Source organism: Nothobranchius furzeri, chromosome 7 (assembly GCF_043380555.1).
Source record: "Nothobranchius furzeri strain GRZ-AD chromosome 7, NfurGRZ-RIMD1, whole genome shotgun sequence".
Lineage (NCBI taxonomy): Eukaryota > Metazoa > Chordata > Actinopteri > Cyprinodontiformes > Nothobranchiidae > Nothobranchius > Nothobranchius furzeri.
This window is the reverse complement of record NC_091747.1, coordinates 72,443,504-72,463,031: the sequence shown is the minus strand read 5'-3', so window position 1 is coordinate 72,463,031 and position 19,528 is coordinate 72,443,504. Positions and strand designations below refer to the sequence as shown.

Sequence of the window (19,528 nt, the reverse complement as noted above, 5' to 3'; positions counted from 1 at the left end):
CAATCATTACCGGTTCCCAGAATTCGACCCCTTCGGCTGGGGTGCTGATGAGCAGGCTCCCCCGCCCAACGCTGAGCACAGCAACCCACCACCCCAGACCCCAACTGGACGGCCAGATCTCCCTCCTAGCCTCCTGCCCCAGGAAGCCAAGCAACAACAGAGGTGTGCTAAGACCACTAGTCTCCCTCCGCCTACTCCAATATGGTGTTAGTGAGTGTTGATGAGGTGTATTCCATGGCTGTGGTGAGCGGGCAGTGCGGTCATCATCTGGCCTATGCCAGCTGATGCCACCACACCACACCACTTGCACCCACAGCCCTCAGTGTCTAAGTGCAGTTTAAAATTGGAAGTGGGCACCGGCACTTGGGATGAGGCTGAGAAATCCCCCTACCAAATGCCGTTGAATGTGCTCACTCCCAAGGCCCTAAGTGTGTGTTTACGTGGAATGTCCTTGATGGAAGTGTTTAAGGTGCAAATAAAATTGGGGGGGCAGGTTGCCACAGGAATGCCGAAATGGGGTCCATACCCGCACTCCCTGACTTGCCCACCCCCCAAGGTCCTATGTGCATGTTTGTGTGATGATGTGAGGGAGCAGGAGGAGAGAAATATGTGGGGATGGGGAGGAATGGCTGGCTTGGCTTAGCCCTCCAGGGAGCCAGCTCCCCCACTGGCCCCAATAGGCAACTCTGTTGTCAAAATGCCACCCAGAGCATGGAGACCCTAGCCCATCCTGCCAGGGCCCAAAGCAGCAGCATCACAGAGCCTCAGGGAGTCCCAGGGCACCAACCCAGCCCCACCCCAGCAGAATATCTACGCCTATCCCTTTATCTGCACAACTTCCAGATTATAAAAGACATAGGGCATCCAGGTAAGGTGGAGTCCTCCTCCTGGACCTCCCTTCCCCTCTGATGGGACAGCAGAGGAGCCAAGGTCTACCTGAGGCCCCTGAACCAGAGTCAGACACTGCTGCATGTTCCTGCCTTCTCCCCGGCAGCATACATGTCAGGACCCGACCCCCAAAGCCCTGCCCAGATCCCCACACGGGGCTGGCCACCCCCACACACCGAGCCACCAGGCCCCCACCCAGACCCGTTCAGGGGCAATGCAGCAGCTGGGCAGTGACCCATGACCACTGCCAAGACCTCCAAGGGGCCCCACTCACAACCGCCAGTAGTCCACCCCCCGAGGCAACCCACGCACCTCCAGAGGGGGGCAGCGGCCCCCCAGTCCCAGACATCCCCAGTGAACCCACCTCCAGGGAACATCCAGATACTCCAAACTCAGACCCTCCACACCCTCACCCACATCATCCTGCAGGGCAATATCAATGGTCCCCCATCATCGCTATGTGATGGAACCGATCAAAGGAGCCCAGAGAGATTGATTTGAAGTGGAAGCAGAGGCTATATCAAGTGTAATATGATCTAACAAAAGATTTCTATACTGGTTAACGCAAAGAGTATCTCTATTTTTCCAATTCATGAGGATAGTTTTCTTAGCGATGCATATGGCAATCAGAACCACGTGAGCCAAAGATGTTTCAATTGGGACATCGTCCAGGTTTCCCAGTAAACAAAGTGAGGGGGCAGTTGGGATATGACATTTCAGACACTTTGACAGGTCTTCACATACTCTACCCCAAAATTCCTGGACAGGTGGACAGGACCACAGTGTGTGAATGTAGTTGTCAGGAATGTTGTTTGTGCAGTGTGCACAGGTGTCAATTCAAATTCAAATTCAAAAATACTTTAGTAACCCCAGAGGGAAATTGATTGCTGTAGTAGCTCAGAATAATAATAATAATCAAGTCATCAAAGAGTTGTTGTATATTACAATGGCTGTTGGCAGGAAGGATCTCCAGTAGCGGTCAGTGTTGCAGCGAAACTGAAGAAGCCTCTGACTGAAGACACTCTTCCGTTGTCGGACAGTCTTGTGAAGAGAATGCTCAGGGTTGTCCATAATTTTCTTGATTCTCTGGAGAATCCTTCTTTGCATTATCTCCTCCAGCGGTTCCACAGTCATCCCCAGAACAGAATCAGCCTTTTTTATTAGGCTGTTGAGCCTTTTCAGGTCCCTGCTTCTGATGCTACTACCCCAACAGACGATGGCTGAAGAGATTACACTCTCATCAACAGACTTGTAGAAGATCTGCAGCATCTTGCTACAGACATTGAAGGACCTAAGCGTCCTCAAAAAGTGCAGTCTGCTGTATCCCTTCTTGTAAGCAGCTTTGTTGTTCTTTCTCCAGTCCAGTCTGTTGTCCAGGTGAACTCCAAGGTGTCTGTATTCCTCAACCACCTCCACTTCTTCTCCCATGATGAAAACAGTGTTTGACTCCACCCTGTTTCTTCTGAAGTCTAAAATCATCTCCTTTGTTTTGTTCACATTCAAGGTCAGATGATTGTTTCCACACCATGCCACAAAGCGCTCCACCAGCTCGCTGTACTCAGCTTCCTGTCCATCTCGGATACACCCGACAACTGCAGAGTCATCTGAGTATTTCTGTAGATGACAGGTCTCTGATTTGTACTGGAAGTCTGAGGTGTACAGGGTGAAAAGAAATGGTGAGAGTACAGTCCCCTGTGGTGCTCCAATGTTACTGATCGCCTGGTTTGATGTGCAGTTCTTCAGCCTCACAAACTGTGGTCTATTTGTCAGGTAGTCTTTAATCCAGGCGATAGTTCAGGCCCTCACCTGTGTCTCTGGAGTTTCTGGCAAAGTACATCAGGCTGGATTGTGTTAAATGCACTGGAGAAATCAAAGAACATGACCCTCACATGGCTGCCTGCTTTAACCAGATGACAGTGGATTGGTTGAAGCAGCTGAATGATGGCATTTTCAACTCCAGCTTCATGGCGATAAGCAAACTGCAGCTGGTCCTGATATGTTTTAGTTTGCTTATTCAGCTGGACCAACAGGAGTCTCTCCAGGACTTTCATGATGTGGGATGTCAGGGCAACTGGTCTGCAGTCATCATTGACTGATGGGCGAGTTTTCATATTGTGTTATATCTCAATTAACAGAAAGTAACCACTTAGTCCTCTGCTGCATTTTTAGCTCATGAGTTTTCTGTCAGGTCAGGTATGCTGGCTGAGGTGAGGATCCAAATGCAGGTGAGTAACAGAAGCAGGCAGATGAAGACGTTTGAAGGCTTTTAATGCATAAAGCACAAGGACAATGTGCCATGACTGTGGGGAGTTTCCTGACCCAAGACATACAAAATCAAGCGAGGAGACGTAGGCAAGGAGGAAAAAACAAAAGTTTATTTAAAAGGGTAACTGAGGGTGCACCGCCAGACATGGCGGTGATGCTGAGCACAGCTCCGGTCAGGGTCTGTAGAGATAGACTCTGGTGAGGGGTTTGGCAGAGAGAAACAGAACTCAAGATTCAGTCTTTGTGGTTCTTACTGTGGGTTGACAAAGCCTGGGGCTTGGGGGTAACAGGCAGGACTGGGGTGAGCAGCGTCTGAGGTATCCGAAATCCAAGAGGAAAGGGAAGCGTCTGAGGTATCCGAAATCCAAATGAGGTGAGCGGTGGGAGAGTGGGCCGGTCCAGGCGTGGAGGGAGATCAGGCTCGAATGTGTTGTCCAGGTTGTTGCAGAGGTGGTCTGAGGCAAGGGATCCTGGTGAGGATAAGGCGAAGTAAGTCTAAACAACAATAACACGTGAGCACAAAAACAGGGACTAAGACTTTAGTTTTAACTCTAGCTGGCGAGAGCTACCCAAGGTGAGTAATCATCTGGCGAGGTGAAGTGATCTCTCAGCTCCTTATATACGCTGGACCGGTAGATTAGGAATACCCTGCAGATGGCCGCTCTCCGGAACCGCCCACCTGCAGAGATTTGGGGCATGATTAGCAGAATGGTGCTGACTCACCCCAGATCCCGACACAATGAAACAATGAACCCACAAGATATACAGGGGAGCTAGGACCTTGAGTGATTGGGGGTATCAAGAGGCAGGAGGGAGCAATGAACATGGACACAGAACTGAACAGAAACTGGGGAGACAAGACAGATGAGTGACATTTTCACTTCCCCATAGAGTCAGTGGAGAAAACAGCCAAAGGTAGACGAGGCATACTTCCCTGGAAAAACTAGTGGTTCACCAATTCCAGGTTGCAAAGTAGGGCTGGGGGTAAACGATTATTTTTAAAACGATTATTCTGACGATTATTTTATCGAATAGTCGACTATTCTAATGACTATTTAGAAAATTAATCTAATGATTATTTTTCTATTGCACAATTAACAAAAACCAGAAAATCTCAAATAAATTCCTCAAAAAAATTGATAAATTCTTACTGTAAGATAATAAACACTACAGGCCTTCCATTTTGTATAACACTGCGTTTATTGTGTTGGTTTTCTGGTGACGTGTAGAACTTGGGAGTGCAGGCTGCTGCCTGAGAGGTGGTAGAAGATGGAGTGTCTCCATGCTGCTTTGTTTTGGTCACTTATGTGCGTGAGGCGAGTGGTCTTACGGGTTAAACCAAACTCAAGGTGATATTTTAAACTAAACCGAAAACCCACAACACTCTAAATGTAATAAAAAGGGAGATCTACACCACAAAAAAGATTAACTCTAAACCAAAACGTAACAGCTTATCCCAACGCAAGAAGCTGTTAGCGAAGATGCTAACAGTAGCTTTACCAACATTAAGTTCAAGTTACCAAGTTTAAATAAACCAAAAACACCCGGCAGCAAACAGACCAGCACGGAGGAGAGACTGCTACCACCAAAACAGCTCTCCTCATGTCTGAAAGAAGCTCCTTAATGAAGGGAGAAACGCTCCCGGTGATTTTCTACATCTGCGATAGACACGAAGCAGCGCGTCTGACCCCGGAAGTTGTTGTCCGTTGCCGGGAGACGAAGGGGCAAAACAGGAAAATAATCTAGTAGTGGACGGACGTTGTTCCGGGTCTTCGGTATTTGGCGGAGATGTTAGTGAAGGCGGAGAAGAGGGCGAACTACAGGAAAAACAGGCAGATTCCTCCTCTATTTACAAACTCCTGGGGATGCAACAAGTGGGCGCGGTGCGTCGACTTCCGGATCTGACGTCGACAAATTTTTAGAATCGAGCCGTCGACTTCGTCGAGGCTTCGCTACAGCCCTATTGCAAAGAAACATGTACAGCAAAATGAGGACAAATATCAGGTTGGAAATTGTTTTTAGCCCTTTTGTGTTTGAACAAACTCTACATGTTCCAGTTGGTCACCCAGTCCCGGTTCCTATGAAGATACTTTGGGATACTGGTGCTTCACAGACTCATTCATAAAAGCACTCTACCATTTTGTGAGTCTAGTTTTACTGGCGTATATGTTACTGAAAGATATTGGCTCAGAAAATAGTTCACGCCCTTTACATAAAGTTAACATTACATGTGACTTGATTAGTGGTGAATTTGAGATGGCTGTATGTCCCACACTCCACATTTCTGGTGTAGCTGTACTTTTGGGAAACAATGTTGCAGGAGGCACGGTAACTTCTGACCTGCAGGTAGTTACAGATCCCACAAAGGCCGATATGCCCTGTGTGATTCTCCCCGGGCACTTTTCCCTCCTGTGCTCTTACTCTGTCACAAGCTCACAAAGAGGTTGATACTGCTATGGATGTGCATAAACTGTTTGATGGATATGAGGACGAAAAAGTCTCTGAATCCTGTCATTTTAGTTCTCACGTTTCAGATGAAGCAGACATGGCAGAGAATGGAGACCAGAATACCTATTTACTCCCTCACATGAACAACTTTGTAAAGGAACAGAACTCAGATACGACTATACAAGTGTGTTGCAAAGGTTAATACTTTTGTAAAAAGAAATGCTGGACATTACTTAGAAATCAAAGTATTAATGTAAAGCTAAACGTGCTCCCTTGGAAAAAGTTGTACAGATTTTCTTACCCAAACGATTTAGAAAAATAATTTTAGACATGGCTCATGACAGCCAATGGTCAGGACATCTAGCGATAAACAAAATGTATCGGTTGTCATGAACCATTTCTTTTGGCCTGGCGTAAAGAAAGATATGGTACTGTTTTGTAAAGAATGACCCACGTGCCAGCTGATGAGTAAGCCCAACCAGTCACCTCCACCAGCAACTTTGCACGCCTTACCGGTGACAGAAACCCCTTTTGACACATTGGTTGCTGACTGTGTGGATCCCTTCCTTGTACCAAGATGGGAAATAGGTTTTTATTAACAATTATGTGTTGCGCTACATGTTTTCCTGAAGCTATTTCCCTGCCTTCAATTACTGCAAAAACAGTTGTAAAAGCATTAACAAGCTAATTTTCAGTATTTCTTTTACCACCTGAACCAGTCCTCATCTCTATTAAGGCAGCGCGACTCAGGGTTGCGAATGACCACAGTCACCAGTTCTTGTCATGTATCTTGCCCATGTATGTCTGTTCTCTGAATTGTGTGTACTGAAACTCTAATTTCCCTCTGGGATTAATAAAGTATCTTTGATTTGATTTGATAACACTGTGCGCCCTATGGCCGTAAAAATATGGTGATCGTCAACTCTGCCTCAGAGTCCTTTTCCACCCACATTTCAATTTTGAAAAATGCAACAATTGTGAGTAGCCACATCAGATTGAACAGAGTCCAAGGTCTGCACAGAGCTGGTCCTGGCATCAGGACAATTGAGGCTTCTTTTTACGGCTTACGTAGCATGTCTGTGAACCTGTGCAGGGAGGAGGGCCCTTACTCCAGGGAGACTGGCTGGAAGGTAATGGCTAGGGCTGACCAGTGGTGGAGAAGGCGAGAGTACTGCACGTCAGTTGGTACCAGGAGCTTCTGGTCTTGCCTTATGCCTGGGTATGATAGAGTGTAGCACTTCCGTCTGCTTCTTCTGTGTCTCAAACCTAGCCTGAATAGCATCGAGAGACTGCCCAAAATGGACCATTGGGGAGACAGGATCGTCCAAGTAGGCAGCCCTGTCGCAGTAAGCAGCCAGGAAGGGTTCTGTAGGGGGCAGGCTCACCAGACCCAGCTTCTTTGCACCATCAAGATCCACAAACCGTCTTTAGCCCGGCACTGTGGTGCGGGTGGACTGTGGCTTAGCCCAGGATGACGTTAGCTCAGTCACAAAGTCTGGGTAAGGTGGTGGCAGGTTCTTTACCTCAGCTGGTTCAGTGGGGAGGAAAAAAACAGCGAAGAGGTACCTCTTCTGTGCCGGCGGAGGAGCAGGCAGCCAGTTCACTTCCAGCTTCTCCGCTGCTCGTCTGCAGAGTGGCAGAGAAAACGCGTCCTCCCAAAGGTTGGGAATTGAAGCCGTGGTAGTGTTGTCCACCACAGGGAAAGCTTCCACGTCGTCCAGGACGTAGTGACTGTCGACACAAATGTCAAGCACGTCCTCCTCAGGGGTGAGAAACTGGCAAGCTTTCAGGTTGAACTAGGCTAGTCCGTCTGCCACCTCCATTTGATCTGCCCAGCTAGTAGCGGGGACTTTGATTGCGAGGCCATCCTTGGAGAACATGGAGTCTTGCTGCAAAACCATAGCTTCACTCAGGAGGCACTGGAGGAATTTCACACAGGCTCCGCCATCCCAAGCTAGAACAGTGGAACCTGCGACAGAACTCGTGAGCCAGCGTACTCTCCTAGCATGCAAAATTCCCAGGCAGGCAGGACAGGCTTAATGCAGGTCCTTCTTCTAGAGAGATAACCCGCAGCCCTGAGGACACAAAGCAGGCTTTCGCTTACCTAGCTCTGAGACAGTGCTCATGGTGAGACACAGAGCAGGGTGGAGGAAGCAAAAAGTAAAACACAAAGGCAAAACACCTGAAAAGCCACGAAAAGGTAGCACTTGGTGGGCAAAATGCCAGCCAGAAGGCAGCAGAGAAACCCCAGCAAGCAGTTAAGCTAGCTTTTCAATAGTACAACTAAATAAAGACATGTTCTAGAGAGGTGAAGAGCGTAAGAACTGGAGAATGGTGGTGATGCTGTCATCTATAAGTGGAGGGCGGTGCCTCCACTCAATATCACGCTCATTTGCCTTTACAGGCATTATTAGATGTCTTCAGCCAGGCCACACAAGGGAGTGATGTTCCATAGTACCTTTGTTGTACCGAGTGAATCGACTGAGAGGAAACAATAGGGTCGGAGGAGCTATGTAAAGCTCTCTAAACTCACAGACATTTGTTGTCTCCTCTTCATGTCTGGTTTGATGACGGTGATTTGGTGAGACGAGCAGTTGGATTAGCACACAGAGCCCCTGGGAAAGGTGAGTAGGATCAAACCACTTTTGAAACAGGGGAGGTTTGCTGCATTTTTTTTGTTCAAACGTTTCAGCCAAGAACATTATGCTTATACTAGTGTCTTTTAAAACGCATTGTAAAAATAAAACATTTTAATTCTCAATTTTTAAGGGTGCTGGGATGTAATTTAGGGGCCACAAAGGGGTGAAAACATCCACGTTTACAGTTCACTCCATTATCCAGTCTAATTTTTATTTGTAATTCGCACAAGGTCAAGTTTGCACTACTACTTGGTTTACAGTGTTAATATGTTGATTCTGTGTACCTTGAGGTTAGCATAGCCTTTTACAAGTTTACATTTTTAATAGTTTTTATGTATCAATTCTGTTTGTTTTGTGCTTGTTTTACATCTCTTTTATTAAAGAAGGATAACAAAAAGAGATCTTCGGTGTCATTGTTTAAAGAAAACAACGTTGCTGGTTAGTTATTGGGTACAAAAGTATGCAGAAAATAGTGTAAATATGTTAGTTTCAGAAGTGAGAAACCAAGTAGTGTAATAAATTACGTTAGGAAAAGTAACTAGTAATCTGTAACACGTTACTTTTTGGAGTAACTTCCTCAACACTGCATCTACATCCCTAGGTTTTATTTTGTTAGCTTAAATCAGAGATACAGTTCTGATTAAGGGCTGGAGATGGGCTCCAGCTTGTGTGGATGTGTGCAGTTACCTGGATGTAAACCATTTCACAGGTCTTTCCTTTTTAGGCTTAAACAAAACAAGGCTTTGTCTCTGAACCTGCTAGAATTATGAGTAACAAGCTGTATCCACTGAGGCATCAAAGATAAATGAAAAGCTTTTTTATTTAAAGTTTTCTGGGATTTGAGCTTTCTTATTTTTGATTCCAGTCTAAAGGCCTTAGAGGTGTGGCTCTCTGTTGGTCTACTGGTTAACTATCCTAGACTAGGATTTTGCCCCGGGGGGGAAAATGGCAAGTTCAGCAAGTACATGTATGTCTTTTTATGTCTCTTTGTATCTACATGCTACAAATGTTAATGAAGAGAAATGACCCTCTCAGAGTTAAGCATTCTTTATGAACTATACAAAGACATGTGCAGTTTAAATGTAGCTTGTCAGTTTGAATGATTTTTAAGAGACAATTTTGGTGAAACAGCTCTTACCATTGTGCTGTGTGTGTGTGTGTGTGTGTGTGTGTGTGTGTGTGTGTGTGTGTGTGTGTGTGTGTGTGTGTGTGTGTGTGTGTGTGTGTGTGTTCTTGTACTTACTACCTAAAGAGGAACACCATGAGGTTCTAACCAACAGAGTGAGGACATTTCTAGCTGAGGACATTTTTGTGGTCCTCACTTTTATTAGAAGCTTACCAGTTGGTTTTAGAGGTATAGTATGAATTAAGTTTTATTTAAGTTTAGGGATAGGAATAGATCAGCATTGGTTAGGGTTAGGGTAGAGATCTCGTATCTCTATATTGTCTGAGACCATTGTCAGTCAGTTTGAAAATAAAACATCCATGCAAAACTATCTGCTTTAAGACACCGTTGTTTGAGATCCCTCTGCAACACAAAAACCAACTTCCAGCTGACCAATTTTCATCTTGGTCAGAGGTTGTGGTACATGGCCATAGGAGAGCCCTTGTGGTTGATTCTATCCCCTCACCTGACCTCAGTCTTTCAAACCGCTTCTCCACTTACTGAGAAACAACCAGCTTATACCTCCAGGCCTCCTCCTCCTCTCTCTCAGCCATCTGATGACATCCAGTAGGAGCCTGTAGTCCAGAAGAAGCAACCTCCACAGTCTTTTCCTCCCCAGACCTCAACCTCTAATGCCCAGCGCAAAATACTGAAGGATGCTGTGTGTCGACCGTCCGCTGGACCACCTGCCCTGACTCAGGAGGTGAGCTCCTCCATGGAAAACCCTCCATCTTAAGCTCTCCAGTTTCCCGACACAACAGGAACCCAAACCCAGAATCCTCAGTTACTTCTACACTTCATCCACTGTTTTCACCTACCACTTTGCTGGTAGGTGATTCAATAATAATGAATTTCCGCTTTTTCAAAGTAATGACGAGATGTTTTCCACCATCCACCGTCTATGCTGTCCTGGATATACTTTCTGGCAGGTCCAGCACAACCCAGTTTGGTGCCCTAGGCAAGATGACTCCTTGGCACCCCCATTGCCTATTCTGAATGTAGGAACACGTGGATGCTTCATCAGAAGAGCTTCAAGGTGGTGTTGGTGTGGATGTTTCATCAGAAGCTCCAGCAGCTGTTAGGCTGCATCTAGACACATATAGATAGACATGTTACTGTACAATATAAAAATAGTAGTAAATAAGTGACAAACTTTATTTATAGAGCACATTGCAAGGCAATAGACACAAAGTGATGTACATGACTAAAAAGAAAACCATCAATGTGATACTTTTTCCAAAATGCAAACCATTTTCTACTATGAGATTTAAAAAGTCATTCTGATCAGAAAAATAGAATAGAATAGACTTTATTGATCCAACGGTGAGGAAATTCACTTGTGAAGGCAGCACATGCACATTAGGAGTTATTATGATATGCCAAATTATCAGAACACAAAAGAAGAAAACCTCTGAAAATTTTCTAAAACATTGAAGAGGTTATTATAATGTATTCATGATGCTGTTGCTGTTGCTCTAAGAGTTGGTTGTGTGACTGAATGTTTACAGTCTGCAGACCTGCCAACCTTGTCAAAATGTTTTGAGTATCACATGCGCAGCGTTTTTTGTAGACTTTTGCAACACCGTTGCTTTCCATGCTGCAATGTCCCCATTCACTGGCTGGAAACATCTTGAATAGTCTAAAGTATCATGTATTTTAATATTAAACAGTAACACTCAAAAGTTGCAGTTGCTTACCTTATATAATATGTGTACAATATACAAGCGGATAGCCACAAATTACTTGCATTGACTTATTTCGGTACCTATTGATCAAAAAATTTTATAAGTGTTTTAGTATGTATTTATTAATAATGATTTCATTTGTATGTTGCAACAGGTGGTTCTATTTTCAAGAATGTAATATTAAATTTGCTTAAAGCACACATGCACACACCACCAGGACTAATTTATACATCACCTGCAGCTCCTTAGTGGCTCATGTCCACATCGTAACTGCAGATTAAGCAAAATGCATGGTGAGGTACTAAGATGTTCACAAGCATGGCCACAAATTTTTTTATTTGAAAATTTTCTGTAGCGAAAAATGTACTTATTTATTCTTCCTGTTTTATTTTATTCATTTATTGTTGTTTCTTTTGTACAAAGCTGATATGGTTCCCTTTGTAGTTTCTAATGTGGAAAGGTTAATTCCAACTAATTTTTCCACTTCCTGCATCTTTAACCAGCTCTATTTACAAAATGTTTTATTTCATGGGTGACCCATATAAACTCTTTAAATAAACACAGCCCACTGTTTATAAACATGTAGTACTGAATTAACATGTTGCTAACATAATAATCCAAACTCACAATACATAATTGAAGAACGTTGCCTTCTTTGGACTTTCTCTAATAACTTAACTGTTATGGGAATTTGGCGTCATTTTAAATCTGTAAAGCACTTTGAAAAGCACTTTATGAATAAAATCTTTTTCACTGAAACGAAAGGCTTCAGTATTTACCAACTGTCATTTATGGATTTTGCTGTTATTGTAGAATAATCTGGTCCAGGTTTGAAGGGTCTAATGTTGTAGTTAGATGAAACTTGTGTATTTTTTCAACTGTAACAAATCACATAATGGTTTCACAAACAATAAATTATGTTTTAAGGACTCTGCTATTAGTTAAAAAAAATCTAGTTAAGGTCTGAAGAGTTTATGTGTTGCAGATTTTAAGGGTCAGCCAATTCTAATGGTTCTCTTTTGCTTTTTGTAATAATTAAATTTCTTGTTCTCGTTAAAAAAACAAACAAACAAATATTCAAATCAACAATCCATCTCGGAGGTGATCCAGTATCAAAAGTTGATATGCATAAACTGGATGTTTTAATGCACGCAGATCACAGTTCTGTAGTTGTGAGCAGAGCACACCACGGGAGCGAGCTTGTAATGAGTGCGTGCGCTTTTGCTGCTTGCCCGCAGCGGAGCTGTTGGAGAAACGGGTTTCGACAACGGAACCGACCAGAATTCTGACGTAACATCAGTGCATATATGTGCAGGTTTTGATTAGCAGCAGGAGAGGGAGGGGGAGAGGGCAAACACAGTGACTGAGAGCATATTAACTAAACTGCGATAAAGCGTGGCCTCCTCATTAGAAAAAGTGCGGGTGCTAAAACATCCCCCACTGGTGCGACGACTAGGCCGGGCCGCTGACACACACACACACACACACACACACACACACACACACACACACACACACACACACACACACACACACACACACACACACACACACACACACACACACACACACAGCGAGTGGGAACCAGAGGATGCAGCAAGGAGGGGGAGCAAGGCAGAATTGTTTTTCTCTGCTTTTCTAAGTTGATTGGCTTAAACTTCTTCTCCACACTTCTGAGTTGTGTTGTCAGACATGAGTAACAGGCGTGCATTTGCTACAGAACTCATATCTCTGCAGATTTTGGCGTAGTTTAGAGGGGTGAGTTGTATGAGTGTAATTAGATGTCAAATTGCGTACTTGCTATGCAAAGTGCGTACAGGTTGGCAGGTCTGAGTCTGTGAGAGCTGGATCTGCAGCTGTTTAACATCTTTAATAAACCACTGTCTAGAGCTAAATGTCGTTGTGTGTCAGCTTTAGTGGTGTACAAACATTACAAGAGTAAAAATTAGCTCAGTTCGTTCCAAAGCTTCCCCAGGATGCTAACTAATGTCATGAAAACATCATTCCTGTAACGTTTCCATATTTCTGTCCGTGTCCCATTTTTCTCTCTTTTTCCCTCTCTTGGGCGCCTGATCATTGAGGGCGTTTCGACATGTTGAACTAACCGAATCATCAGAAATGACCATTCTCCTCAATGATAGCAGGTAAAAACGGATGAGAGCGCACCAGGTTGGAAAAGTTATGTACTTCAGTAAACTTGGCAAGACACTGACAGATTCGACATTAACTCATTAACTGCCATTGACGACAAAAGTCGTCATTTTGAAGACCAAGACACACCAAAGTCGACTTTTTTTTGCTGATAACTTGTAAAAATGACTGTCCAATAGTGTTGTAGACATGTGTAGTTATTATTTTAGCATTTTGATGCATTTTCTTAACTCAAACGTCAGTCCAGTACGCTATTCAGCTCAAAAGTATAGAACACATTTATTCTGAGTTGTTTTTAGCCAATGGCTGACAAGAATGATGTTACGTAGCTAAGAAAAGTACTACGTAGCAGCTCTGTGGCTGTAGGTTATAAAAGCACCTCAGTCTCAACCAGCCTTGTGGCAGTCGGGGCTCGGTTTAGCTGCAAGTGAGTTATGCTGTAGCATTGGTAGTTTTAAACAGGGGCCCACAGGGGCCTGGACCCCTATAGAACCAACCCTGGCCCCTGTCATGGCTCCTGTGCTGAAGAGATTGGAGTTTTTTTTCCCCGCGCTGCCTCGGAGACGGGAACTAATGCGCTGCAGCGTTTCACACGGAGCCTTTAGAGCGCAGCACACTCTGTGGACAGAACTGTTTACCCGGTGGATTTTTGAATCTCATTCTTTGTTTTTCCCTCTCCTCAGTCCCCTGTCGTTCTGGGTTATGACTGACTAGTCACGCACAACCCCCACATTGACTGGAGGACCAGTCAGGTAGTGGCCTGGAGTCCCATTTTGTTGGTCGCATTGCCTTCTGTCTGCTAACATCTCTGCCCAGGCTCCTGCTCCCAGCTCTCCGGGTCCTCCCGACCTGTCTCTGGTTCCTCCCGAGTACCATGATCTACAAACGGTTTTCAGTAAGGACCGAGCCATTTCTGTGCCATCCCATCATCCTCACGACTGTTGCATCGATCTACTCCAGGGAGCCACCCTACCTTCAGCTCTTTCATGGGAGCCGTTCATTAGTTAGTCGTTTACCTCAAAGAGCCGTTCAAAAGACTGTCTTCTTTGAACAAAGTGAAGCCAACAGAGCGGGGGGAATCAAGAGCAACGTATTCCTGCGGTGTCCGTGAGAGCACACGGTGTGGGTTAGCGTTCCTCTAAAGATATGTATATAAACATGTGTTTCTGTGGTTCCTCCTACGTCCGTCACAGCGGTGGGTGGGGTTTGAGCGGGTGAGTTTGACCGACTTCCGGGGAGGTTTGTTAAGATGAACGGCTCTCTACAGGGACTCGGCTCTCATCATTCACTTTAAAAACCCGTTCAAAAGATTCGATTCGTTCGTGAACGTTACATCACTAGAGTGCTGTAGCTTAGCTATTGTTTATTTAGCATTGAGTCCTAGCATAGCTTCTGGTATTATAATTACTCAGTTTTAGTAGCTTGGCTGTTAGATATAGTAGTTTAGTGTTTTTTCATGTGTGACTCCTTCAACTTGCTGGAGTTTGAACTGGGTTATGCTGGGTTTAAAGAGCGTTTCACAAATTAGTCCAAGCCATTCCAGTAATTAGCTGGATCCCATCGACTGCTGCTTCCCTATAATGAAGATTTTGGGCCCAATCTGAGGTGAGTAAGCTAAATAATTTCTTTTAACAGCTTGTAAAGATCATTCCCTGCCTGTTATTTTGCAGCTACAATTGCTATATTTATAAATGCAAAGTAAGAGAGACGCGGTTCATGTAATTCAGCTAAGATCACTGCCATCAGGCTCTGAGCGAGTGTTATGTGTATGATAATGTTTGTCACAGACGGGTTAGGGTTTTCGTGCCAGTTAATAATGTGAGCGCTGATGCAGGGAAACACAAGCGGGACACTGAGCAGTAGCTCCTCCAGCAGCAGAGCTGACCCGTGTTCTCATTAGAACATGTTCATGTCTGATTCATTACACTGAGTTAGCTCTGATCCTGAGATTAGTGGACTCAGTGGTCTCCTTCAAAAAGCAGCTGAAAACTGACCCACCAGCCTGAGCTGGCTTTTCCATGACCTTCATCACCACCCTCTCATTATTCTGCTTTTTCTACGCATTTTGCCTTTCCTGGGAACCACCAATTTTCCTCTTTCCTATTCATTTTCTGTCTCTCCTTCCTTAAATTTTTTTAATCACAATTTTTATTTTTTGTTATTTTAAACATATGATTTTTATCTTTTTTTTTTTAAATCTTTTTTTAATTTTACACTTTGTTTTTGTGAAGCACCTCGTGATTTTGATCTTGAGAGACGCTATATAAAAGATTGTATTTTTTCTTGAATACAGGCAAGAGGGTAATGTTTGTTTCCGTGGACCAAACCTGGATAAAATAATTCTACACTGATAGTAGAAACTGTCAAACATAATTTGTGAAACATTTATTTCATTTGTGAAAAAATTGTTTTTCTTTTCTTTCACAAATAAAGGAATGAAGTTGTGTTTAAATGTACATAATTGCTACATTTCTTTTGCCTGGCCAATCTCCCTGGGGGCTCAGCACCTTTAAACCTCTGATGCTAGAATCACCCCTGCTGCCATGTACTGGAAGTTTCTCCTTGTTAAAGAGGAGTTTTCTCCTACTACATGCATGCTCAGTATAAGGATTTGCTGTGAAGTCACCGACAGTCAGTGATTCAATGCAATCTGCTGAGTTTCCTTACATTGGAAACATTTAACCCATTTGCATGATGAACTAGACTTTTTCCATCTCTCTCTGTGAAGGATGTATTTGATCCTCTATTGTTTTTGAGTATGAATTCAACATGAAATGAAAGTTTTGACATTTACATTTTATACTAATTTTTATTGCTACAATACTCTGTTGAAATAATTAGAAAAAAGAACCATCAATGTGAATTTCTGCAAATGAAGGCATTTTCATCCAGGGGTGGACTGGCCTATCTGGCCTTCAGGCACTGTCCTGGTGGGCTGCTTGCCCAGCTTGGGCAGACAGGAACCTCCTCCCCCCACTCTCACATTCAGTGGGAAATAGTTTCTGTGATGTAAATATAGTTGGATGCTCCAGTTCATTTCTACCCCACTCAGGGTTGGGCATTACATAAAAAGAGTTAGAAAGTTCTCTTCTGCATTCTTTCTTTCATCGTTTCCTTCTCTTTCTGTATCTCCCTTGGTGGTCTAGATTTTTGACAGATGTTTCATGTTTACCGTTCAGCCATTAGGACAATTACATTATCCATTTTTCTTGCTGTATGGAGCTACTGAATGGGGCTATTGTGCCCGTCCTTTGTACTGTCTCATCTTAAGGCCAATTCAATTATCAGTCTGACCTTGTGCCACAGGATATCGCAAGCATGGTAATAGCTTTTAATGACCATACAGCTACTTGTGTGTGTGTGTGTCCAGTCCAACTCTCATGTTTATCAAAATGGTTTTTATCCACTTTTGAAAGGCCACAGTGGGTAACGTGCTGCATGTGTAAATAACAAACTTGATTTAAAATTAAAAAGCTGGTTATTAATTCACACTGAATTTTTTCCTGCCTATACAATTCAAATAAAAGGGTGTAAATGATTGAACTCCAAAAGTGTTGTTAGTGACTAGAGCTGAAACAACTAATCGATTTAATCGATTATAATCGATTATTAAAATAGTTAACAACTTTTTTAGTCATCGATTAGTTGTTTAATAATCACATTTACCGCATAAAGTCTATTTTTACCACAATCTGACATTGGTTACAAGCTGTTAAATTTGCCACCAGTGTGTGGCAGTAATGAGCCACTGATCTACCAGTGGAGCCGTAGAAGAAGAAATGAGCCAATAAGTGCCCTCGGTTTTCATGACGTATCACGTTACTGACGCTCATCTTGCTGTGAGAGATGGCGGAACAAGAAGAAATACGGAAGAAAAATAGAAGCGACAAAACTGAAGAGAAACCCTGGACAAAAACCTCACGAGTATGGGAGTACTTCACTCTAGATGCCATGAAAAGACGGGTGACCTGCAAAATATGCAAAAACCATCTAGCATGGCACGGAAGCACGGCGTCCCTAAGTGAACACTTGAGACGAAAACATGTGGGGGCTGATGCAGCAGAGGAAAGTCCGGTAAATCCGGTAAGTAACAGAAAATAAACAAGCTAAATATAGTGGTCATTCACTACACGCAGATCAAATTTGGGACTTAGTGTTTTAGCTGAGTTCGTTATAGTGGATGTTAAACACGTTTTTTTGCCGCGTCAGTCTACGGTGTTCTACTTCTGATTGACTAGATGCAATCGTGAATCTCCTCCGTGTTGTGTATCATGCGCGTGCCAAATTTAGCACGTCTGTTTATAAGAATGTTCTCGTTAAGAGAAAAACGGCACAAACCCATAACGATGTTCCTCATTCAAAAAAGGACAACTCCGCGGTGAAAAATATACAGACGAGCTGTGTCCAGGTGAATATAACGCGGCATAGTTGTACGCTTTCAAATTTTAAATACAGGAGAAATTCAGAAAGTAATTTTTTTACTATTAAAAGGCTGTTTTACTGTCTAACGCTGTAAAACGCCTCACAACACATTTTTGTCAAAATAAATGATCACTGTATATTGTTAATTAATTCAAATAATATAATATTGATTTAGTGTTGTAGTGTGTGTGCTGCTTTATTTTATATGTGTACTTATTTCAGTCTATTTGTGTTTCTTAAGCAGAAAAAAACAAGCAACGATGGACAACTACATGGGGAACAAGACACTCACCCCCCAGCAATTCTACATTATTTTTTATGGAATTTACCTCTTATATTTTGATGCCAAAAAATTATTATGGACTGATATTTTGCACTGTTTAGCTCATTTTACACCACTGACTGTGTTCATGTGCAATAAAATAGATTGCAGTCAACTGCACAGTTCTCTTATGTTTTTCTTTTTCTTGACTGAAATGTATTCATCACTCATATAGGTTAAATGGCTAAACAATAACAAACCGATTAATCGAAAAAATAATTGACAGATTAATCGATTATGAAAATAATTGTTAGTTGCAGCCCTATTAGTGACATTATAACAATATAAATATATACATGAATAAATACTAGAGATACTTATGTAATCTGACAATGAAATTGTGAAATAACATTAGTTAACCGAGTACCCAGCATTATGCGAGGGCGCATTTTTAGAATGTTACAAATTAATCTAAATTGATTACGGTTTTATTTTTATTTAAAGCTACAGTATAACGACTAACTGCCACAAAGTTATCTTTGTCAATCTAAGATGGGCTCAAAGGGGTTTAATGAAATCGGTCACAGCGCCCCCTAGATACACTGAAATTTTGATAACTTCTAAAAACAAGGTCACAGTTGCATTAACCTTGCTTTGTGCCATCTAGCAACAGTACTCAGAGGTATGTGATCATTAGTTAAAATGACATTTGTTCCACTCCTTTGAAACAGTTAAATGAATGAGTGATCAACAGGCATCTGCAGCACTTGATTTCCTCCTGAGGAGGCAATGTAAATCAGGTGTGCTGAATCAGACATGGAAAACATACAGGTCAGAGTGCCCGGAGGACCAGGGCTGGAAAACACTGCTCTAAATAACACACACAACATTTGATTCATACCAAACGTAACATAAATGATCTTTGTCAACCTAATAATAGTGCTATGGGCTTTTACTAGAATTAGAAATAGCACCGCTACTTTGATTCAAATTTGAATAACTTCAACAAATAGTCACAACTGCACCCAAATTGTTGTATTTGATCCAGTAAAAATCTACATGGGCTCTAATATTGAAACCACTTTAGCTCAAAATTCAAAAACATGACATGCTTTCAATGACGCATGGATGATCTGATTTGCAGCAAACATATGATCTTTGTTAACCTATGAACAGTCCAATTGTACCGGAGAATCAAAGTACCACAAATCAAGAGCTTTAATTTTTCATTTGAGAGCAGGATTTTATGTACTTTCTCTCAACATTTGTAATGCTTGCACTCAAAGCATGTGCTCTCTTTCAAATATACTCTTTTCTCCCTCAAATCTTTTGTTTCTGCACTCAAATTATAAGCTTCATGCACTGATATTTTCTTTACATGTGCCAACTTTCTCTCTCCACAGATCCAAACTGCTCCCACAAGTCTGTTCCCTGCTGGATTTTTTCTGCTCTCTCCCAAAACTTGGAAGTATAGTGTCCTACCACTCAGTGATTGGGAGAACTGTTTGGAACTGGGCAGTGACAAACTTCTTTAAGGTGTGCTTGTTTTCTACATGTGAGCTTGCCTGTGTGATATCACTGAAAACAGGAAATTATAACAAAG

The 19,528-nt window shown here is 42.9% G+C and overlaps 1 protein-coding gene across 2 annotated transcripts in view; it reads right to left on the bottom strand.

The window, feature by feature from the left end:
* Positions 1-1,088: 1,088 nt before the first annotated feature.
* Positions 1,089-19,528, bottom strand: part of LOC129167233 (uncharacterized) — a 37,579-nt gene continuing 19,139 nt past the window's right edge. The window contains exons 5-7 of one of the 2 annotated variants that reach the window (XM_070553412.1): positions 3,723-3,832; positions 3,408-3,623; positions 1,089-3,333 (exon numbers count right to left, since the gene is read on the bottom strand). In XM_070553412.1, the coding sequence (XP_070409513.1) occupies positions 1,804-2,367 (564 nt within the window). In that variant the 5' untranslated portion in view covers positions 2,368-3,333; positions 3,408-3,623; positions 3,723-3,832 and the 3' untranslated portion in view covers positions 1,089-1,803. Of the gene's footprint in view, positions 3,624-3,722; positions 3,833-19,528 lie in introns of both variants that reach the window. The other variant, XM_070553413.1, reaches the window with a different exon arrangement.